Genomic DNA, 24,364 nt, shown 5'->3' on the forward strand with positions numbered 1-24,364 from the left:
CGGGGTTTGGGGTGGAGGCTGACAGCTCGCTACCCCCCATGTAATAACCTCACGACCCCCTGAGGGGTCCCGTCCCCAGTTTGAGAACCCCTGTTGTAGATCTTCCAACAGAAACAGGGGGCCAGGTTTCAAACAGGGGTCTATACTTTGTAGAACATGGCAGCTTCTCACCACTAATTCAGTTCCAAACTTTTTAACATTCAACATTGTTCTGAAGACTTCAGTCTCTGGCAGGAGTATTTGAGAAATTACCTTTCAGTAGTTTGAATTTCCACAGATTCAACCAAAGTAAAGATGGTGAACTTTCATCTGTAAGCACTTTTTGTCCATCCAGATCAGAATTATGACATAGTAACCATAGGAGCACCAGCCGCTCACTGTCAAGGCTTTAAATCGGGGGGTCTACGGAAAAAGCTGCATAAATTTGAAGAGGCAAAGAAACAGTAAGTAGAAGAGTTATTATAAATTCATCACCAGCCTTTTCTTAATCTCCAGGCTTTGTAAAATCATCATATTCCATGTTTTTGTTGCACCTCCATTTGGAAGTTCTGCCAAATACTATGAAGACTATGCTATGCTTTTTTCAAAGAGGGAGAAGAGAAAAACAGTTTTTCCATTGTTTTGTTTACTGATAGTTCCTTTTCAAATTACTTTTTGTGGAATATTTAATATTACAGGACAATTGTTAAATTAGCTAAACTGAACAACTTCAGTGTTGAATTGGATTTAATTGAGTTTAAGTTCTGTCTAGTTGTGGAGGTAGAAAATATCATTGGACTCTCTTTAAGTATGTTACATTTGATACTTTCACTCCCTTTAGCTTGCTTCCTCGGCACATCTGGGAAGCATTTTCCAGATCAGTCAAAGTAAATTTTATCTTGGGCTATATCCTTATTTGTGACTGTGGTTAACTGAAGAACTGAGATTAGCATTACTCTAATTTACCTTCTGAAGTCAGTTAGAAGTTGGCTAAAGTAATTTCTTAGACTCTATCTCTTACTAATTTCCTAAAACCACAACATGCTTAGACACCCATTCTACACTGGAGTCGTCCACGTCTGATCCTTCCGCTAGAGCTTCAGAACTCTATGCAAAGACAGATCAGTTGACTTGTTCTACCCTCCCTAAGAAGCAGCAGCAGTTCCTCAAATGCAAGTTTCTTATTAACAACTTGGATTTAGTTATGGGGCCAGTTGCTCCAGGTTTCTCTATATTGCCCCAGATATTTTGCTGCTGTGTAGTTACTAATTGTTCTCCATCCATATTAAAGTAAAAATACTAGGCCAGATTGTGCCCCCTAGATGCATGCCTAGAGAGGACTCTCTGTACATTGATCTCCCCCTTTCTAATCTGCAGGAGGGATCATTCACCTCTGTGATACTATGCTTCTTGCTCCTGATCACATCGTGGCTTCTCTGGGGGGTTAGCCATTCACACTGCAGGCTGAGGCAGAAATCGAGAAGGCCAGGTGCACTGAAGGGGAAGGCACACGCAGTTTCCCTTCAGACTTCAAGGGGTATCTCTGCTCCACAGCAGGAAGCATGCCCTTGCAGCCCAGGTGACAGGCCTGTGCCAGTTCTGCTTGGGCTAGCACAGGGGTAGGCAACCTATGGCACGCGTGCCTAAGGCGGCACACAAGCTGATTTTCAGTGGCACTCACACTGCCTGGGTCCTGGCCACTGGTCCGGGGGGCTCTGCATTTTAATTTAATTTTAAATGAAGCTTCTTAAACATTTTAAAACCTTATTTACTTTACATACAACAATAGTTTAGTTATATATTATAGACTTCTAGAAAGAGACCTTCTAAAAATGTTAAAATGTATTATTGGCATGCGAAACCTTAAATTAGAGTGAATAAATGACGACTCGGCACAGCACTTCTGAAAGGTTGCTGACCCCTGGGCTAGCACTTTAGAAATAGAGGTGTGGATGTTGCAGCATAGACAGTGGCACAGGCTAGCCACCTGAATAAAAGGCTTGCGGGGCGGGCAGCTAGACCGTGTCATTGCCAGTGCCCAACTGCTATTTTTAGCCTGCTACCTTGAGTAGAACTAGCATGTGTCTTTTCTACCCAGGCTGGGAGGCACACTCCCAGCTGCAATGTAGACATACCCAAGGAGCTTACAAGAGAACAATAATATGACTCTGGGCTGCATTATCTTTACTGTAGAACCCTGCTTTGGGGGCTACAGGAGCAGCTTCAGCCGAGGGGAGACTTTAGTAGAGCAGCTTCAAGAAGCTGGGAATGCAGCCTGCCTCGGGGTCAGAGCTGGTGGGAAGGCACAGAGAGAGGGGATGATCTGGACACCAACCTCAATTCAGTATTTTTGGAGGCTACTGAACTGTACCATCAGTGGCACTAATTTTTGTAATGGATAGGGCTACTAGCAGTGCCAGTTGAAACCTTAGAGTCAGACTAGTACATGTAATGGTACAGTATTGAGACCAGTACTATAACAACTGCCTCCGATAAGTGCATCTGACATACAGGGTGTTCCAGGATGGGATTAGCAAAGACTATAAATCCAATAGGCTAGGCTGAACTTTTTGTTGTTGTTGATATCAAAATCTGCCTTCAGAAGCATTCTATATCTGCCTACTTGGTTACTTATAGGGCCCTCATTACTGACTTATCTAAGCACCTAAACCACTGATGTCTTTTTTCCATCAAATCTATTCAAAACCTCCATTTCCAGCCTGCATTTTTCTTCTGGGCCTTCACAAAGTTGCAGGTATTCTGATCCTATGTTGGAGAGTAACTTTCCTGTTGGCAATATCATTTGCGGGAAGGTAGTACAAATTATAGGCCCTTTCTCTGTTGGACCTAAGTTTCCTTATTCAGTCTATTGAGAATCTCCTATTACAATATTAATTTAGAGTACTTTTGTAATGAGGCTTGAGACACCCTCCAAATCACATAAGTGAACAGGGACAAATACTGTACCTACCAACATCATCTTAAAATATATGTGATCAGAAGCATAGAAAATCAAGTATGCTTATTGCATTTCATCTTCACCACTTAACCAGGCATCACTGTCTTGGAACATTTCTTGCTTTGATAGTTTGGGGCCTTGCGAGCAGAATGAAAAATGAGAAGTCCCAGAACTTGGAAAACCAAATTACATTGACTCAAAGGACGTGGCCTATATGTGTAATTCAGGCATCACATCCTAAACGTAATGTATAAAATTAGAACCGTACAATACTTCCTAAAAAAAGCACCAGGGTTTAATCTTTGGAGAAAAAAGCCAGAAGTATTGTGATAAATATAAGAAATCAGTAACACTTTGGTAAATGGAAAAAATACTGTATCTCAGGTGTTAGATTGGCTAGTCAATCTGCAGAGGCTGAGTCAGTTTCTGTAGTGAGTGTTAATTCTGTGGACTGTACTATATAGGACAGGATGGGCAAACTGTGGCCCACGGGCCAGATCTGGCCCATCAGGGCTCTGGATCCGGCCTTTCAGGGCTCTGGATCCGGCCTGTGGGATTGCCACCCCTGTGGCACCTTGGGGCTAAGGCAGGCTCCCTACCTACCATGCCCCACGCTGCTCCCAAGGCAGCCAGCACCACATCCCTGTGGCCCTTGGGGGAGATGCGGGGGACAGAGAGCTCCACGCGCAGCCTTCACCTGCAGGCACTGCCCCCGGCAGTTCCCATTGGTGGGGAATGGGAAACAGCGGCCAATGGGAGCTTCGGGGGAGGTACCCGCAGGCAAGGGCAGCGCATGGAGTCCTTTGCACCCCCTCCTCCAGGGGCCGTAGGGACGTGGTGCCGGCCGCTCCAGGAAGTGGTGCAGGGCCAGGGCAGGCAGGGAGTCTGTCTTAGTCCCGCTGCATGCCACTGCCACCCCGGAGCCGCTCAAGGTAAGTGATGCTGGGCCGGAGCCTGCACTCTGAACCCCTCCTGCACCCCAACCCCCAGCCCTGAGCCCCTGCCGCACCCCTCCTGCACCCTAACCCCCTGCCCTGAGCCCCCTGCTGCACCCCTCCTGCCCCCTAACCCCCTGCTGCACTCCTCCTGCACTCTAACCCCCTGCCCTGAGCCCACTGCTGCACCCCTCCTGCCCCCAGCCCCCGCCGCACCCCTCCTGCACCCCAGCCACCTGCCCTGAGCCCACTGCTGCACCCCACCTGCCCCCAACCCCTGCCGCACCCCTCCTGCACCCCAGCCACCTGCCCTGAGCCCACTGCTGCACCCTGCACCCCTCCTGCAGTCTATCCCCCTGCCCTGAGCCCCCTGCCGCACCCGTCCTGCACCTCAACTCCCTGCCCTGAGCCCTGTCCCGCACTCCATCCTGCACCCCAACCCCCGTGCCTCAGTCCTACATTTGTGGCCCTGCTTGCAATTTCCCCACCCAAATGCGGCCCTCAGGCCAAAAAGTTTGCCCACCCCTGATATAGGAGATAAGGCTAGATAATCATAATGGTCCCTGTATGAATCTCTGAATGTCATTAGGCCAAGAGAGTATCAATAGCAAGATCCCATCATTTGGATGCCTTATCACATGTTATATTAAAATCAGTAGAGCATGTTTTGGTAACTAAATAAAATGTATTCAGAGTCTAATCTCTCCTTGTTTACATACAGCTCTCATTAGCATTTTTAGGGACAGTGTGCTCTAAAGGGGAGAATAGAACCCTCTATTAATAGATAGGAAATACAAGTGGTAGTCAGAAGTCCGTTTTGTGTGGTTGTCTTTGCTGCTATACAAACCAATATTGTAGCATTTAATTCCATCTTTTTCATTTTCAGTGTTATGTACAAATGACCTTTATTTTTTCCGTTTGTTGGCAAGAGTGTTCCTTGTACACTTACCATGCCCAGAGCAAATAAAACACATTTGCCTGTGATTCTGCAGTATATGTATATTTTGCTTACAAGTTTAATCATATGCACATGCCTTTTTGAAAATATTAAGCAATTTAAAATATTTTCCCAAACTTACTTTGCTTTGTTTTCTGCTTTCAGTATTTGCAAACAAACTGCTAATTTTATTTTGGTTTTGTTTTTTTAGCGGTTATGAGGAATGTTGGTGAGTTTTCTGTTTCTGAGAGTTTGTGGAGAGAGTTGTGGTATTTTTTTCTTTTGGGATGGGGCAAACATTGGTGTATTTTAAAGTGTGCAATTTTTTTAAATGTTGTGCATCATAACACCATTAATTATGCTTTAAATGGCTGTAGCTCCTTAGTAGAACATGATATATGAATGAATTTGACCTTCCAACTGCAACTTTTATTTTGTAATGAACAGCTAACTTCATACTTCTCTCTGATTTTTATGAAGTCAGGAGACTTTGCAAATTAGAATAATACAATGTGTTCATCTGCTCCTCTGTTACTTCCAAAGAAAAATAGATAACAGAGAGGCAGAGAGAAAGCTACACAAAACAGTTTTTGAACCTTTCACTTCTACTGGATGCAATAACACATAACTTTAAGCCTTTATGATGTTATAATGGGCCTGGCTTATATTTTTGAAATGTATCTCTGCACTTAAACACTTGTTCTTAACCCTTGTGCAGTTTTTTCCCCTTAATTTTATTCCTACTTTGTTTAGTGCTGTAGGAGAAAAAGTGAAAGGTTAATCAGTGGTTTGATGGTGAATCAGTGCTTCTGCTTTGAGCTAAAGTACTTGGAGTTGATTTGCTGATTATTATGATCATACTTCTTATGGCGTGATCTGAAGCCCATTGAAGTCAACAGAAAGACTTTCATTGCCTGGGGTGGGTTTTGGTTCAGGCCCACAGATTAGACCATGTATGTCTTCTGAAAGCCCCACAGAATGCAAATTGTTTATTTATAACTTTACACATCTAGTGACATGCAGCTTGTGTGTTCTTTTAAAAAATTTTTTTAAGGATAAGGATCTATTAAGCATATAATATAGCTTACTTATGCAGAATGACAGCTGTTCATTTGAAAGAGTGATTGCAGATTGGAAAATGAATACGTGTAAACTTCATGCCATAATAATTTCTTTCCTCTGACCATCCCAGGAAAATGTCTTTATTTTTAAATAAGAGTCTAATCTGAACATGCTGCATGGCCTTCCTGCCAAATACATCATCTTTGTGCATGTTAACCCTTCTTTAGTGGAAACAAATTGCTCAGAGGAATTGTCAGCAGTAACACTGGACACCGTGGAGTAGGCTGAATCAGAATGCAGTAAAAGTCCTTAAAAAGGAGATCTGTTTCATGTATGGATAGGAGTGTAGGGGATCAGATGTCCTTCTGTTCCCTGTAGAAAGGTGTGTGACCAGAGGAACACAGAATGATGCCTGTTTCAGGGGTTATATCTGCATTACATCCTTCAAACATGGTACTAATCCTTTTAAAGGAGGTCAGACTGGATAATCATAATGGTCCATTCTGGTCTTAAAATCTATTTATCTATGAAAATGCTTTCAGATTGATTTCTGGGACAATTGCTTTTTAAGTGTGCCCCATGAGAGGCTCCTGCATTATCTCATAAGCACTCTGTAAAAGTGAATATTACTCTTGGGGGAATTCTGCACCAAAAAATTAAAAATTCTGCACACAATATTTTAAAATTCTGCAAAATTCTGCATATTTTATTTGTCAAAATAACACAATATAATCACACCAGTTTCAATTATTTTGGTAATTTATTTCAAAATGCCTGCCAGTAAGTATATCTGTAACAATACAGACAACAACAAAAAATTCAGAAAATGTTTTTTGACAAATAGATTCCTTACTAGGCATATTAATACAGAACTCTGAGAAATAATTAATTTAAACTACAATACAGAACCATATTTCCCATACCCCTTAGAAGCAGTGGAAAGGCTTGGGGGAGTCAGAGGTAATGGAGGAGCTGAGGGAGAGGGAAGTAATTGCTGGGAAAGAACCTGGGTGTGAACTTGGAGGGTTGTTGGGTATGGATGGGAAAAGTATGGAACAGGTTTTCTGGGCGGGTGGGGAGGGATTGTTAGGGAACTTTCTCCATGCAGACCTTGGCTGACCCCTAGCCTCTCCCATTCAGTCTGGCACATCTGCACCTGTCCCCATGTATCCCTACATCTCCTGTCCACATGTGTCCCTGCACCCCACATCAGACACCCACTCCCCCATCTCCATGTGGTCCTGCACCCCCTCCCCCTTTCCTTATGTGTCTCTGTGCCCCCACTCAGCTATCCTCCTTCCCTCATATGGCCCTGCACCTCTCCGCTGTCCCCATGTGGCCCTGCACCTCCACTCCCATTCAGCTCCTGTCCCAGTCTGTCCTCCCCCACTAGCCCTTATGAGTCCCTGTCTGACTCCCGAGCAGCCCCGGGCTGTCTGTCTCCCCATATACCCTGTCTCCTGACCTGGCCCGACGGGCACTGTAAAGAAGGCACTTCAGGCTCTTTCTCTTCTCTGTCTGGCTCGGGGCAGCTGCTCTGTTCTATCGCCACATTGCCCTCTGGCGGCAAACTGCTGCAACTTTCTGGCAAAAGCTATTTTCTGCACCAAAAAAAAAAAAGGAAAAATATGTATGGCACATTAATTATGCACGCATGCAGTGGTGCAGAATTCCCCCAGAAGTAGAATATACATTCCTCTAGTTTCCTTGAAAAAGTTTATAAAAATTAAAATATGTTCCCCATCAGTGGCTTAACTCCCCCTCTCCTTCCCCCAATGCAAAAGAATTCAGACTCCTCAGAGATAGTGATTTGGAGCATTGCACCTGGGAAATTAGGCTGTCTGATATGCTAAGCATGGCTTTGTCCACCAAACAGCAGCTGGCATTTACACTAACAATGGGTACTTTTATGTCTAATGGCTACAATAACGCAATTAATGACAGAAAGAAGTGAGAAGGAGGAGAAATAAATTAACGTGTGCCAGTTTAGGCATCTCTGACTTGACACTTCATCCAGAATAGGAAAGGACGCTTGTCACACCCTGAGCAGAGACAAAGACAATATGACATCTGTATGCTGTTCCATGCAGCTGGTATATGCCAGCTGACTCCGACTGCAGGGTTATAAAATTGCAGTGGAGATGTATGGCTTGGACTGAAGCCCCATGAGGTCCTAGGCCCCAGTCTCCAGCCTGAGCCTGAACATCTACACTGCAATTTTATAGCTCCGCAGCCCGAGTTTCAGGATTAGAGTCTTTCTACTGGTATAACTATTTCAGTTCAGGGTGTGGCTTTCCCCCCAAAAATAGTTATAATGGGTCAACCCTAATGTGGATGCAGTTACGCTGATATAAAGATGCATTTTACTGGTGTAGTCTATTCTCCTTCTCATCTGGGAATAAGCTATACTAGTGTAAGTACTATGATATCAGTATAACTGTGTCCACAGTAGGGTGGGTTGTACAGCTTTAACTCTGCTGGTGTAGTTAAAGTGATATAGCTGTGTGCAGACAAGGCTAAAATTCCTAACCTGGCAAGGAGATATCAGATGTAACTGTGTAAAGTGTCTGTGTTTTGGGAAGAGGGAGAGTAGAGCAAGCAACCTAAGGAAACTGGTTCTGTCTCTGCTGGCAAAATTTGTCATCCACATTCTCCTCAGAAAATTGTCCCTCCTGTATATGATCTGTGAGCACAGTCATTTAGCATTAGTCATTTTGCATCTGAATGTTTTCATTAAATACAGAGGCGCTCAAGTATAAGTGTTCCTGCTGTTTAATTGCCCATTGGTCTTCCACAGTTAATTGTTAGCTAAGGTAAATTTTGTTGTCCGCAATTCCTTTTTCGGCATGAAGAAGTGTGACTAGAGCATTTATATCTACTGATTGTCTTTAAATTGTTTCTTCTTTTTCAGCACTTCAACAAGCTCCCAGTCTATAATATACATACCACAGGACATTATTAGAGCAAAGGAGATTATTGCACAGATCAACACCCTGAAAACTCAAGTCAGTTACTATGCTGAAAGGCTCTCGAGAGCTGCCAAGGATAGATCAGCTAATGGCCTTGAAAGATCACTTGCCATTTTGGCAGATAAGGTATGAGAACAACAAAACAAAATCATTGATAAAAGTGAAGTGACACACATTCTGAAGCACCCCTTTTTTTGTGAGCTCCCTGAAAAATCCCAAAATAGTCTCTCTTGTAGCCCCACTCAGCCACAATTGGAAGATAAATCCAGATGGGATTTTTGAATTTGCCACCATTTATTCAGGTTTTCTCTTCTCTTCCACTCACTCTTGTCTCCACCTCCTATGGATGGAGTGGTGAGGACTGAGAAAAAAGAGTGATACCTTTTGGCTTCATTCCCCAAGTTTAAAGTATCACCTCCGCCACGTGTCCAGTCACAACATCCCAGAGAAGAAAATCCTAAATTCACTTTCATACTCGTATCTCTATAGCCACTGACTGGTTTGTTGAGGTCATTTCTGAATAAGCTATCATGCAACAGGAACTTGAAGAAACTGGAACACCACAAGGAGTTTTCGTTATCGTTTCATTTGTATAATAATGACATGAACTTGGGGCAAATTGTAGTGATGCTGTTCAATTAATACTTGACTTCTGTAGCCTGATCTATAGATTATGAATTAAAATCCCCAGTTATCACTTTGAGGGTTGACAGGTTCTTGTCCCAAGATCAGGCCCAGTATTATTTAAATTATTATATAGTTGGGAACCCCGATGTGCACAGGTGCAACACTCACATTATAGGAGCTCTTTTATATTTACAAATAAATAATTTATTAATACATTAGCAAAGTCAAAGACACTCTAACTCAGTAAGGTGTATATAGAGATAATACAGAAAGTACATCTGAACATCCATACTCTCACCATCCCTTGCAGAACAACCTGAAATGTTAGCCATTATCTTCCTCGTCACCGTCACCTTCCTCATCTTCATCAGTGGCCATCTTTCTGGCCCCTCCCAAGGGCTACATCTCTCTACCCCTACTGCCCTGGGATGCCACTTTTATAATCTGTGATGCTGACGTTACCATGTCTAATGCATATTCAGTAGGGATTTCTCCCCTCTTCCTTATTTGTATTTCCTCCCCTTACCACTGTTCAGGTGTCCTTCTTCTATAGGTCAGTGTATTTATGATTTCACCCCATTATCATATACGTCAATTTGTTGTCATGGCACTCTTGCGGTCGGATGTTCCAACCAGAAGTTGGTATCAGTTCATGTTCTGTGGCTGGCTGATGTCATTATGGACAAGATCCGCGCGCCCCCCCCCCCCACGCGCGCGCACACACACTCTACTTCCAATTCTCCAAAACTTATGAGTTATTTAAGTTTATCTATGCCAAAGGCCATAGGCCTCAAGCCTCATGCTAACTGCTGAAGCCAGTGACTTACACGATACAAGCCTGTAGGTTCCTTGCATTACTGCTGAATATAATAAAGCAGAATATAATGCAAAGCAGTGAATATAATAGAGGTAAGCTGGCCCACTGGGCTACACTCCACTCAATAAAAATGGACTGAACAGGCAATCAGAATGAAACTTATTCACAAGGACAAGAACAAATGCAGTTTTGTAGAGTTCTTTCATTGTAGTATTTTGAGTTCTAAGAAAGCATAGCTAATAAATAAGCAGTACCCTATGACAGAGAATGCATTTGATAGTCAGTTTACTGTATACCCACTTGGGGTGCCTGTATACTTTCCCATAATGCAAGAATGTATGTGATGAAATTAACGTTAAAAATATACAGAAGAAAATACTTGTACATAGTGTATATCTGACCTGTGGATTCTCTGCTGCTGGATATTGTCAAGGCACATAGTTTAGTAAGGTTTTTTTTAAAACAGATAATATTCTTATTCACCTAAAGTTATGTTATCTAGGAGAAAGGTAGGTCAGCAATCCTCATGCTTCAGGGCTTATGTACATCATTTGCCAGAATAAGGAAGAAATTCCCCCCAGGATACAGTATTGCACAATGAGGTGGATGTTTCATGCCTTCTTCTGAAGGAACCGACTGAGACGGGATATTAAACTAAATGGAACATTGCCATACCAGAGGAGACCAATTTCTGTGGACTGTATGAAGGTGCCTGAGTTGTTGTTTTTTTTGAAGACTATTTCACTTAACAGAAAATGAAGAGCTGGCTCTAGGTAGAGGCACTAGGAACTGTAGATATTTGTTAAATATTCAGCATGTGTAGTCCTAAAATGTCAGTGCACATTTTTGAAAATTACACTTCACATTTTTGCTTCCTGTACATCCTTTTAAGGCCTTGCTGTAAAATAAGCAGCACAAACTCAAAATGAGGGTAGTGTTTTTTGTTGTTTTTTTTAAAGAAAAAATAAGAATGTAGATAAGGATTTAAAATTGAAAATGCTTTCAAATTCTGTTTTCTATTGTTTTTAGACACGGCAGCTTGTCACTGTCTGTGATTGCAAGTTACTGGCAAATTCAATACATGGATTAAATGCTGCAAGGCCAGATTATATAGCCTCAAAGGCATCTCCAACCTCTGGAGAGGGGGAACAAGTGATGCTAAGGAATGATCAAGACACCCTTGTGGCAAAATGGACAGGAAGAAATAGCCGATCTTCTCTGCAGGTGGATTGGCATGAAGAGGAATGGGTAGGTTTGCTGAATGGAGGGATAAGGCCTTCTGATGTCATCTCCTTTTTTCCCTTTTAGTATCTCTTTATTCCCTAGTCCTGTGCCCCTTAGCATGTAGCTACTAGCCACTGGTCACTGATATCTGCAAGTCTTACTTTGGAGCATAACGCTGCATGTTTTAGGTCTGGTCTACACTTAAAATGTAGGCTGATGTAGCTATGGCACTCAGGGGTGTTAAAAATCCACACCCCGTGTGCCATAGCTATGCCAACCTATATTTTAAGTGTAGACGCAATTAGGTTGATGAAAGGATGCTTCGCTCAACCTAGTTACTGTAGCTTAGGGAGGTGGGGTTCTGACAGCAATGGAATAATTCCTTCCATCGCTATAAACCGCATCTATACTACGGGGTGTGGTGCCTTAGAAATGCCACTGTAGTCCTCAAAGGTAGACATGTTAGTTATCCAAAGGGGTCACTGATAAGTATCTTGAAATGTTCCTTTCATCCTCTCTCTGTCTGCCCTTTGATCAGCAGGAGCAGAAGCAGGCACTGAAAAATTAGTCTGAGTCTCTTGCATAATAGCAGAGTCAGATCAGGTCTACATTGCAGACCTATGTTGGTTTAACTATGTTGCTCAGGGATGTGAAATATCAACACCCCTGAGCAACTAAGTTATACAGACCTAACCCCCCATGTAGACGATGCTATGTCGATGTCTTCTCCTATTGACGTAGCTACTGCCTCTCGGGGAGGTGGATTAACTATGGCGACAGGAGAACTCTCTCCTGTTGGTGTAGGAGCATCTTCACTTAAGCGCTACAGTGGCGCAGCTGCATCAATGCAGCATTTTAAGTGCAGACCTGCCCTCAGTCACTTGGGCCACTTGGCTGTCATGCAGTCAGTTCTATATTGAGAGTTAATTGAGTATTCTTTTTAACGAAACAATTAAGAAACATTGTGCAGGGTGTCCCTTTATCAATCTCCATGCACAGCCAAAAAAGAAGAAAACATAAGAAATAGAACTCTTGCAATATACTCTTAGATATTAGTTATGAAAAACAGCTTTTCAAAGGCTTTCCTGGGTTTTTTAATCTAAATATTTAAGTGAAGTGTCTGTTTGTTTTTAATTACGAGCTGCCTTTTAAAAAGGTCACATCAAGAATTAAATGACTTTCCATCCAGTGTTGCCAATTTAAATATGAGAATTGAGCTGTCCTAACAGTGTAGTATAGTAGAAAGTGAAACGGAAGTGAATGCAATCTTTGTTAAAACTGTTGAAATTGATTAGAATAGTGGTTAACCCTATAAAATACAGGAGGAAAAGAAATAATGTCAAACTGCATTTCAGAGCTACCTCCAAAAGAGACTCTCATAGGGTTGATCCCTTCAGTGGCCTTCAAATGAAGCCCATAAAGTTCATTAGGTTATTAATATTGCACTACAGTTACTTATTCGTTTACTCAGTTAAAAGTATATATTGGATACAAGACACATCATATAACAATGATGTAAACTTTTCCTTCTGTATCTGACGGCTTATTGATTTTACATTCGGCTATAATAGCATGTATGGGAAATTAATGGGTGTGCACCACAGTATCGTGTATTTTTATATTCACATATGTACTCTATGTGTGTGAATAGACACATCAGCTACATATACAAATACATGATACTGTGGTATAAGGGTTTTATCAGCATGAGTTTGGGATGGCCACGTTACTCATAAGTGAGTTATATAGGCCGTCCCAAATGAATGCCAATAAAATCTTTATACCACAGCCTCTCTTACAGGAAAATCTTTTAGGAATGTCTTAGTTTTAAAATTTGTTGTTGGAACTATTTTTGTGTCCCTTCAGCTGTAAATTCAGATTCCTTAGTTAGTTTGGCTAACTTTTTTAGAAGTAGCCTTTGGAAGTCTCCGTTTCTGGGTGCCAGGCTTGGGAGACCTAGAGGCTGATTTTTCAAATTACTGATTACCTACAGTCCTATTGACTTCAGCTGAGGTTGCAGATGTGTGTTCTGAAAACCAGGCCTAAGGTGTCTCAATTCTGGCACCAAAATTAGAGGGCACTTTTGAAAATATTAGCCAATGAGTCAAACTATGCAGGGTTCAAAAGGAAGACACCAAAAAACCCTCTAAAATGAACTAAAATAGTCTTTCTGTACCTAAAAATAGCAAGGCTTTAAAGTAAGCTCTCTCTACCTATTTTAAAGCTAGAAGTGAGTGATGGGTCCCACTGGGAAGCTGGGGACTTCCCTTTCCAGTGGTACTAAGTTCCATTTCTAGTTATGTAAGAACACAGGGCACTGGAATTTAAAGTAACAATTTTTTAGGGATTGAAAAGCTGTCACTGGCCCAGGACTAAACTTTATCCACATTTGGCTGAAGGAGGAGGAAACATTTTCCCTGTTAGGTTGATTGATTTAAAAAAAAAATGTGCATTTGAAGTTGAAATAATACCTGGGGAGATGGATTAGTGGGCAGATGGCTTAAGAGAGTTAGAATTGTATGACAAATTTATCTCATAGCTCTGCAGCTTACCATTTGGATGTCACTTTAACTTATATAGATACATATGGAGTATGTATGTATAAATGCAATGGCAAAGTGCAAACATTCCTAAGCAGTTGTGTCTAGAACCACAGCAGGCAAAGTATCTCCTTTTTGCAAATATACTTGTCATCTAATGTTGGGATCTTCTTAATTGAAAAGGGGATGTTTTTCTTTCAAGGAAAAAGTTTGGTTGAATGTTGACAAAAGTCTGGAGTGCATTATTCAGAGAGTGGACAAACTTCTCCAGAAAGAGCGTTTGCACAGTGATAGCTGTGAAGATGTTTTCCAGTGTGACATCAGCTGTACTAGTAAGAAAGGTAATCGGGATACTCGTGCCTACTGGATAAATCCAAAAGGCTTAGATGAGACCTCATCCTCACCACCATCATCCTCACCACCATCTTCAACCATATCATCCTCTGCATGCCATTCTCACAGAAACACAAGTGCGTATGACAGACACTGCTTTGCTGTATGTTGGCATATTTCTTAAATCTTTTAATTCATCTTTATGTCAAATTCTACATTTTTTAAATAGACAGGATACCAGACAAAGGGGCCTGGGTGAGTTTGGAGTGGCTAACCTTTGAAGTGAAATCCTGGCCCCACTGAAATCAATGGCAAAACTCCCATTGACTCCAGTGGGATCAGGATTTCACCCTTAATGTTTTGAGAGCTGAGATTCCAGATTTCAAATGAATAGAATGAATCTGGAAAGCATCATAGCCTGATATACTCAGCATATAGGTCAGGCTGTGGCAGTTATGCCAATACCTCATTACTTTTTCTTTTGGCATCAGCTTGCCTACTGCCTCAGGGCGATCCCAGTGTACCTTTTAAAAGATCAAATAAAACATGAAAGTGGCCCAGGCACTAATACAATGCTGATGAACAGAGCTGAGCTGCCAGAGTGTGATGCCAAATGAGAGTGCAGGAAAGATGGAAAAGAAGTACTGCTGGGTGAGAGGTTCCAGAAGAGTGAGCTAAGAACAGATAGGTGCATTAGGTTTTTAAGATGAGTATCAGAGTAGGTGTAAGTCTTAGGTGTCTGGATCTGTAAACAAAGGATCCTGTGGCACCTTATAGACTAACAGGCGTTTTGCAGCATGAGTGAATGTGGGTGAATGGTCTTCACCGGTGGCTGGTGTTGGAAGCATTTCCATAGCAGCAATATAGCAGCAGCAAGCAAGCTAGAGATAACGAGGTTAGTTCAATCAATCAGGAGAGGCAGTTGTTCTAGTGCACTGGTGGTGCAAAGGCAAAGGAGGAGAAACTGGTTCTGTTATTGGCAAGCCATTTAATCCTTTTTTGATGGTGTCTGATTTGCAGATGAACTGAGATGAGCTCTTTTCTTTCTTTTTCTTTTGAAGTTTTGTCCTTTGTTTTTTTGTTGCAAGGCCAGGAGGTGTGTGTGATCTGGAGGTTATTGTGTTCAGTGTGAGGTTCTGTGTTACAGGTTTTGTATATTGTTTTTTGTCCATTTATCCTTTGTCTTTTTTCCTGTCCCTTTATCCTTTGTACATCCAGTGATGTACATGGCGCATAGCACATGGCATAGCGGCATATATTGCATATATGGACCATCCACAGCCACTCATCATCATCCCCCCATCCTCATCCCCTGATCCACAGGTCCAGGCACACCCAGGCAGGCCAGTCTCGCCTGCCACAACCTGCCAACCGCATACATATTCACCCTGCTAACCACAAGCTGTAACACACACTCAGTAACCAAAGCAACCAAACCAACCCCAACTCTGCCAACAAACATACACACACACCTACACACCACACCATCACATCACCTAACACCATCAACCACATCATCACCATTCATTCACCTCACCACCACGTCCACCAATGCCATATATGAATAGCCATGCCATGCTGCTGCCCTCATCTACCTCACAAACTGGAAGCTCTCTAAGAAAAAAATAAATGGAAACAAAAAGGGAGGAAAAAAAAAAAATATAATAAAAAAAAGAAAAAAAACTTCACAACCCCACACAACACACACACAGATCTTGGTGGCCATCATGCAGCAAAAAAACTTCAGGACCAGACTTTCAAAGAAAGACTGAGAAACAGCTGCTCAGTCAAATTTGACACCATCATCCATCAGCTCAAAATTAAACAAAGAGACTTGGCTTGCCAATTATTACAGAACCAGTTCCTCCCTTGTTTTTCACACTCAAACAACTAGAACAGGGGCCCCATCCCCTGATTGAAAAAAACTCTCTTCTTCTTCTAGCTGCTTGCTTATATATATACCTGCCTGGAAATTTCCCCCACCACCACTGCAAAGAAGTGGTATTGGGTATTCACAGCAGCTGCTGCAAAACGTCTGTTAGTCTATAAGGTGCCACAGGATCCTTTGTTGCTTTTAAGATGAGTATGATATTTATCCTCATACTGATCTGCTCATCAAGTGAATGAGTATCTCTCAGGTGAATGAGGGACCTGGTGATGACTGAGGATAACATGCTCTTGTTCCTACCATTTATTTATGAAGGGCAGCAGCGTGTAGTGGACTGAGCACTTGACTAGGAGCCAGGAACTCTTGAATTCTACATCTGGCTCTGCCGCTGATTTGCTGTATGGCCTTGGGCAGGTCACTTATGCTTATTTTTTCAAGTCTGAGTACCTTAAAGTGAGGCAGTTAAATCTGTACGTAGGTACCTAAATCAAAGTGATCTGAATTTCAGAAGTGCCAAAGTCGTAGTTCCCACTGAAGTCAATGAGAATTTGAAAATCAAGCTACTTTGACCTACGTGGCTAAATACGCATTTAGGTGCCTACATACAGGCACCTTTGGAACATTTTGGCTGTAATCTCTTCAGGTGTCAGTTCACCCATCTGTAAAATGGCAGAGTAGGCAAAATGCTTTCAGGGGCCCTGAGGAATAGGGAAGGGCAAAGCACACTTACTAGTGGCCTCTGCAACACGTTTTGAAAATGTGTAGTGGGTGCTCCCTCTCACCCTTCCACTAGTGCAATTCTCCAGGCACCCTTTACCCCAACAGACTTACTGGCGGCCAGTCGGGGCTGTCAGTAGTGCTAGTAGTACGTCTGCTGATGGTTTTGTCCTGTTAGGAAGCATGAGGGAAGGAGGGGTTCCTGGCAAGTTTTCCCTCCTTACCACCAATGTGGTTGTTTGGGGCAGTTATAATATAGGGCCCAATCAAACTGCCTTTTCAGTGAGTTAAATGGCAGTTGGATCAGCCTTAAGTTGTAACTGTGAACTTATCTGTATATTAGCATGTATAAACTGACTGAAAATAATGCATGCAGCTATTTTAAAAGTAATTGTTGGTTTGCATGGTAAGGTTGCCTTAAAATTGGCTCAAGCATTTAAGCAAAGTTACGGTAATATTTGGTATCAAACTAATCAATCAGTCGGATTTTATAGTACAAGCATAAAACGTAGGAAAGAAAAGATCATTCTAGTCTATTCTCCTGCTAGTGCAGCTGTAAACTAAATAACACTATCAAAACTATAGGTTTAATTGGTGCAAAATATATTGTAAATAAATAATGCCTTAAGCATGTGAGTGAGAGCAATTCTTAAACTAATCCTACTTTGAAGCTCCATTTTAGGTTTACAAATTTTCTACCCTTGCAAGTTTTCATGATGATCATTTTCAAAGAACAGATCAAGCAGTGGTTAGTCTCAGAAAAGGTCATTTGGGTTTTGAACATTTCCATGTTTCATACTCTGTGGTATTTCATGCCTCTTCCTTCCACTATTTTTGCATACCTGTGACTTCATGTTCATTCCACTATTAATATTTTAGTACAGTAAGAGAACTTAAAAACTAAACAACATTTGTATTAAAAATTAACTTTTTAACAGCATATGGTATAGAATTGAATGTCTGTTACATATGATTTGCTGAATGTTCTAAATTGCCGAGTTTTTTCCTGAGAATATCCTACATTTCTGGGTATTTTGTATTAATAAGCTATCATATTAGAATTGTTTGAGTGTTTTCTTTCCGCTTCAGTTATTTGAGCATCAGAACAACAATTACATAAATTGATATTTGCTTAAATAATATATATGAAGGGAACATGTGAATGTATATGCCATTAAGATCTATGGATCCAAGGTAATTTGTAAATATAACTTTAAAATAGTCTTAGTAGAGAAGACTACTTAGTAGACCTCTCACACTGATTGCTTTATAGCACACAGGAGCTGGAAGGTGGACTCCTTTAACTTATTGATCATATATGTTAAATAGAGAGCATTTTAGTAAAATATATTGCTCTGTTTTAGAGTGATCTAGTAACAAATGTGTGTGGCAATATATTCTGTTTATTCACTCATTGAACCTTTCCTGGCCACTTATTGGTTGAGAACAGTAACATGATGAGTCAATAAATTTCAGTGTGCACACTTGTGCTCAACTCATTAGGTGTCTCATGTGAATAAATTCAGTGTTAACATTCGGAGTACTGAAACCTGAAGTTTTCCAAAACACGTTTTGGATTTTTAATTAAAAGAACTAGAGAGAAACTGGTGTAGCTGTGGATGAAATGTGGTCAGAAGTCATGGCCATGCAGGAAGATTTATGTCAAAACAGTTTTAGAACAGCCCTTTTCTTTAAAACGGTGCCTACAGCTTTTAATATTGCTTCACCCACTTCTACTCTGGATCTTAACATTCATTTCATATGAAAATGAACTTAGATGCATCTCCTTACCGTTTTGTCCAGCAGAAAATATCTGTAGCCATCTGGAACTCTACCACCATCCTCACCCCAAAACAACCTCCTCCCTACAACCTGCTCACTTAAACCACACCATCAGGAATAGCTGACGTAAATATGCCCTGAAGGTGCATGAACTTGGATGCTGTTAGACGAGGGAATACAGCAAGTTCCAGAGTTGTGGGCACTCTGCCAGGAATGCCCTTCCCCTGTCTCCCAGTTGTATAAATCTGTCAATCTGAGTGTTGATCCCAGCTGTAAGATTATGAGGAGAGAAGCAGTTTCTGAAGTAGCCTGGACCCCAGCTGTTCCATAGGTCAAAACCAACTACTTGAATTGTACCAGAAATGAATTGGAAGCCACTGCAAATAAAGTGCCTGACAGCACTTTGTAGACAGCACTATGTCAGCTTCGCCCATCAACATAGATACCTCCTCTCAGGGAGGTTGGTTAACTACGCTGACAGAAGAAACTCTCCCTTTGGCATAGGAGCCTCTTCACATACAGAACTACAGTAGTGCTGTATGTGAAGTCAAGCCCTCAGAAGCATCACATTTCCTTGACTGACATGCATCTAGAATAGAAATACCCTCCTTTCTGTAAGTACTTGTGTGGGAAACATATTTAATTTATTTAACCATGACCATTGGCTAGAGATTAATAATAATTCAGGATTAAAGAAACAAGAAAAAAACCCAAACAGTTCTAAATTTGGTGAAAGTGGCATGGTAAAGCACTGTTGAAAGTATTTTCCATGCTTATTCTAAGGGTGAATTGTTGTGAAGGGAAACATTGTCTGAAACAGTGAAAGGAGAGACTTATCCAGAAAGCTGAAGAAATATTTTAGAAGTAAAATGTTGCAGTAGACTCGGATATTTGCTTCTTCGAGTGATTGCTCATGTGTATCCCACAATAGGTGTGCGTGTTCTCCATGTGCACTGGTGCTGGAAGTTTTTCCCCTAACAGTACCCGTAGGGGAGCGCCCCAGTGACCCCTGGAGTGGCACCTCCATGTCGCGGTATATGGGGCGCTGCACGCTCCCCCCACCCTCAGTTCCTTCTTGCTGCCAGTGAAGGTGCTTTGGAACTGCTCTGCTCCAGCTTTGCTGTAGCTCGTTCCCAAAACTGTTTGTTCATTCAGTGGATGGTACCTGTAATTAATTAGTTAGTTTAGTTTAGCTAGAGTGCCCTGGCCGGAGCGTCCCCCGGGTTTTAAGTCGTGCGACACTTGTAGGCGTTCTATGCCACTGAGTGATCCGCACGCGGACTGTCCGCAGCGTTTGGGAGAAACCCCTCTCAGTGATCGCTGCAAGATTTGCAAGTCGTTTAAGCCTCGGACCAAGAGAGAAAGGGACATTAGGCTCCGGGCTATTCTGATGGAGTCGGCGCTGACCCCGGCTCCAGCGCACCGCTCCAAGTCAGCACCGGGCACTGCGATGTCAGTGCGTGGTGACCCTTCGGTGCCATTGATTAGTCGGCACTGCTCCCTGTCCACGGGGCACACCAAGAAGGCTAGAAAGAGGCCTTCTTCACTGCAGCACCGGACTAAACCGGGACAGAGGCTAGACCATGTTGAGCAGTCCTCAATCCCCACTGGCCACTAGGCCTCCGACTCAAGTCAGGCGGAGTAGCCCGGATCTCCGGGTGCCCTTGATGCAGGAGGCTCTGCAAGTGGCCCGGGACCTTAAGTCCATGTTGGTACCAGGAGCACCGCCGATGTCAGCCCCGTGCTCCAGTGGCAAGCCGCCGCTGGGATCTCCGCAGTCACCCCCAGCTCGGTACCGGTCTCAGTTGAGGGAACGTTCCTGACACAGTTCGCCACCCAGCAACCATTCAGGGCAAAGTCCACGTGGATCGCCCTCGACGCCCACCAGGCTGTCTGGTTGGGTTCTGTCGACCGAGACTCTAAGCACCAATCTGCCTCGAGGAGCGAACGCTGACGGGACCAAGGCAGACATTGCCAAAGGTCCTCGTCTCGGAGGGATTTTCGTAGCCGGTCATGGCACGGATGTCGATGTCGTTCCCGTTTGGCGTCCCGCTCCAGAACCCCGCCATGGCACCACCTCCGCAGTCCCGGTCATCGATCGCTGGAGCTGATCGCGGAGCAGCTGTTACCAATGGTACTGGTCCTCCACATCAGGATCGCAGTCCCATGGTCGGCATCACTCCCGGCGTCGCAGCTCCTCCTGGTCCGTGGACAGAGACAGGTCGTATGTCAGCCTGGCCTCCCTTCGTAGTCATCCATCGATGGGCCCCATGGCTGGCCCAATGGTACCAGTGGGCACCATGGCCTCCTACGCAGCCCCCGGTGAGGGCTTGCTCAGTGGCCGGAGCCTCAGAAGGACCATTGGCCTCCCTCTCCAGACCTCCGAGGAAGGAGTCGGTGAGATGTGCATCCTTGGCACCATGCCCAGAGACCGACCAGGTGGTGGACCTTCCGGTGCCAGTGGACACCAAAATACCGTGCTGGCCTCCTCGCCCTCCCCGGATGAGGTGATTATGCCCCTGCCTCCCTCTGTTCCACGGGATGACTTTAGGGCCCACCAAGAACTCTTAAAAAGGGTGGCATCAAGCCTCCACCTCCAAGCAGAGGAGATGGAGGAGCCTTCAGACACCTGGTTTAATGTGCTGTCCTCTTCGGCACCAGGCAGGGTGGCCTTCCCTCTCCATGAAGGGGTGGCAAAAATGTCAAATGTCCTGTGACAAACACCAGCCTCAGTGGCCCCCAACTCCAAGAGAGCAGAACGCAAGTATTTTGTACCCACCAAGAGGCATGAATACCTATACACCCACCCTGCTCCTAACTCCCTGGTGGTCTAGTTGGTCAACCACAGGGAGCGGCAGGGCCAGCCAGTCCCTACCCCGAAAAGTAAAGATTTGCGGAAGCTGGTCTCTTTTGGAAGGAAAATGTATTTATCCTCGAGCTTCCAGTTACGGGTGGCGAACCACCAGGCTCTCCTGGGCTGGTATGAATTCAATCTGTGGGGCTTCCTGCCCAAGTTCAAGGACTTCCTCCAGGAGCGCGACAGGAAGGAGTTCAAAGCACTGGTGGAGGAGGGTACAGTGGCTGCCAGGGCAACCCTGCAGGCAGCTTCGGATGCAGCAGTCTCAGCCACGCAGTCCATGGCCTCAGTGGTGTCCATGAGAAGGGCGTCGTGGCTCCTGCTCTCTGGGCTGTCCAGCAAGGTGCAGACCTCCCTGCAGGACCTCCCAGATAACGACAAAGCTCTGTTTGCGGAACAAACAGATACAAAGCTGCATGGCCTGAAAGACTCCCGCACGACTCTCCAGACTCTGGGTCTCTATGTTCCGGCTCTGGCTAAACTTAAGTTCAAGCCGCAGCAGACTCCTGCTCAGGCCCACCACCCAAAATATGAGACCACTTATAAGAAGTCGCGGGACTATAAGAGGCTTCCACAGAGGCAGTCTCGCCCTGTCCCCCAGCCTGGGTCCTCCAAGGGCAAGCAAGTGGGGGAAAAGGCGGTTTTGATGGGACACCTGGGGGCGCCCCGCCGGTTCTCATCAGGGATCCACCCCCAATAAAGCGTCCCTTCTCCGAACGGTTGTGTGCGTTCCTCCCAGAGTGGTCCTCAACACCATCTCCCGGGGCTACACCCTCTGGTTTACTTCCTCCCCGCCCAACCATCCTCTGTCCTGTCCCTCCTCGCACTAGGCTCTGCTCAAGCAGGAGGTGGGGCGGCTCCTTGGCCTAGGAGCGGTGGAAGCAGTACCTGGGGAGTTCAAAGTCAAGGGATACTACTCCCGCTATTTCCTTATCCCAAAGGCCAAAGGGGGCTCAGGCCCATCTTGGACCTGTGACGCCTAAACCAGTACATGGTGAAGCTCACGTTCTGCATGGGTCTCCCTGGCCTTCATCATTCCCTCCCTGGATCCTGGGGACTGGTACACTGCCCTTGATCTGCAGGATGCATACTTCCACATTCATATTTTCGAGGGGCATAGCACGAGTGGTCCCTCCACCCAGAGGTGGTGCACAGACTTTGCCAAGTGTGGGGAACTCCCCAGGTGGATCTGTTCATGACTCGGCAGAACTGTCGCTGTCCCTGGTTTTGCTCCGGGGGGGCTGGGACAGGGCGCTATCTCCAGTGCCTTCCTCCTGTCCTGGTCAGGCCAGTTTCTCTATGCCTTTCCCCCGTTCCCGCTGATCAGCAAGGTCCTGGAAAAGATAAAGATGGACAAGGCCCGGGTCCTTCTGATTGGCCCGGCATGGTCCAGACAGCATTGGTACGGGACCCTCACGGGCCTGCCAGTCGCCCTGCTGTGGCTGTTGCCGTCCCGCCCGCACCTGCTCTCCCAGGACCAGAGCCACCTCCTCCACCCCAACCTAGCGGCACTACACCTCACGGTATGGCTGCTCAATGGTTAGGTAGGGAGGAGAGGATGTGCTCGGAAGGGGTTCAGCACATCCTGCTAGAAAGCAGGCGGCCCTCCATGCGCCAAGCCTTGTTGGCAAAGTGGTATCGGTTTTCCAGATCGGCGAACGAGTGGAGTGTTTCCCCGGGGGCTGCCCCGATCCAGCTTATCCTGGACTACCTCCTTCACCTTAGAGCCCAGGGCCTGGCGCTCTCGTCAGTCAAGGTGCATCTGGAGGCCATATCGGCCTTCCACCTGCCAGTGCAGGGCCACCTGGTATTCTCCCATGCTATGACTGGCCAATTCCTTAAGGGGTTGGATCGTCTCTTTCTGTATGTTAGGCCTCCAGTCCCGCAGTGGGACCTAAAATTGGTGTTGGCCCGTCTCACGGGGCCCCTGTTTGATCCACTAGCCATGTGCTCCTGGCCACACCTCTCGTGGAAGGTGGCCTTCCTGGTTGTGATCATGTCGGCTAGGCAAGTCTCAGCGCTCAGGGCCCTGACCTCCAAGCTTCCATACACGGTGTTCCATAAAGATAATGTCCAGCTCCGCCCACACCCCTCGTTCCTCCCAAAGGTGGTCTCCGCCTATCACATGCATCAGGACATTTTTCTGCCAGTCCTCTGCCCCAAGCCCCATGCGCCCAGTGAGGAGTGCCGCCTCCACACGCTGGATGTGAGACGGGCTCTGGCTTTCTACCTGGAGCGGACTAAGCCATTCAGAAAGTCCTCGCAACTGTTTGTTGCCTCGGCTGAGCGCATGAAAGGTCAGTCGATCTCCACTCAACAGCTTTCCATCTGGATCACCTTGTGCTTCTGTACCTCTTATGACCCGGCGGGAATCCCTCCACCACCAATTGAGAAGGTGCACTTGACTCGGGCGCAGGCCTTGTCGGCTGCCTTGTTGGCCCACGTCCCCATCCAGGACATTTGTAGGGCTGCGACGTGGGCTTCAGTTCATTCGTTCACCTCGCACTATGCGATCGTCTCCCAGACCAGGGATGACGCCAGGTTCGGCAGAGCTGTGCTCCGTCACGAGAATTTGTGAACTCCTACCCACCTCCAACAGATATAGCTTGGAATCACCTATTGTGGAATACACATGAGCAATCACTCGAAGAAGAAAAGACAGTTACCTTTTCCATAACTGGTGATCTTCAAGATGTGTTGCTCATGTCTATTCCACATCCCGCCCTCCTTCCCCTCTG

The 24,364-nt window shown here is 44.8% G+C and overlaps 1 protein-coding gene across 14 annotated transcripts in view; it reads left to right on the forward strand.

Moving 5' to 3' along the window:
- INPP4A (inositol polyphosphate-4-phosphatase type I A) overlaps nucleotides 1-24,364 on the forward strand; it is a 212,538-nt gene that overhangs the window by 149,501 nt on the left and 38,673 nt on the right. For 10 of the 14 annotated variants that reach the window (XM_039509770.1, XM_039510011.1, XM_039509854.1 and 7 more), the window contains 4 exons: nucleotides 335-443; nucleotides 8,784-8,967; nucleotides 11,315-11,533; nucleotides 14,252-14,519. In XM_039509770.1, the coding sequence (XP_039365704.1) occupies nucleotides 335-443; nucleotides 8,784-8,967; nucleotides 11,315-11,533; nucleotides 14,252-14,519 (780 nt within the window). The remainder of the gene's footprint in view (nucleotides 1-334; nucleotides 444-8,783; nucleotides 8,968-11,314; nucleotides 11,534-14,251; nucleotides 14,520-24,364) is intronic. The other 4 variants (XM_039510470.1, XM_039510304.1, XM_039510710.1 and 1 more) reach the window with 1 other exon arrangement.

This window comes from Mauremys reevesii, linkage group 1, assembly GCF_016161935.1.
Source record: "Mauremys reevesii isolate NIE-2019 linkage group 1, ASM1616193v1, whole genome shotgun sequence".
In the NCBI taxonomy this organism is placed as follows: Eukaryota; Metazoa; Chordata; order Testudines; family Geoemydidae; genus Mauremys; species Mauremys reevesii.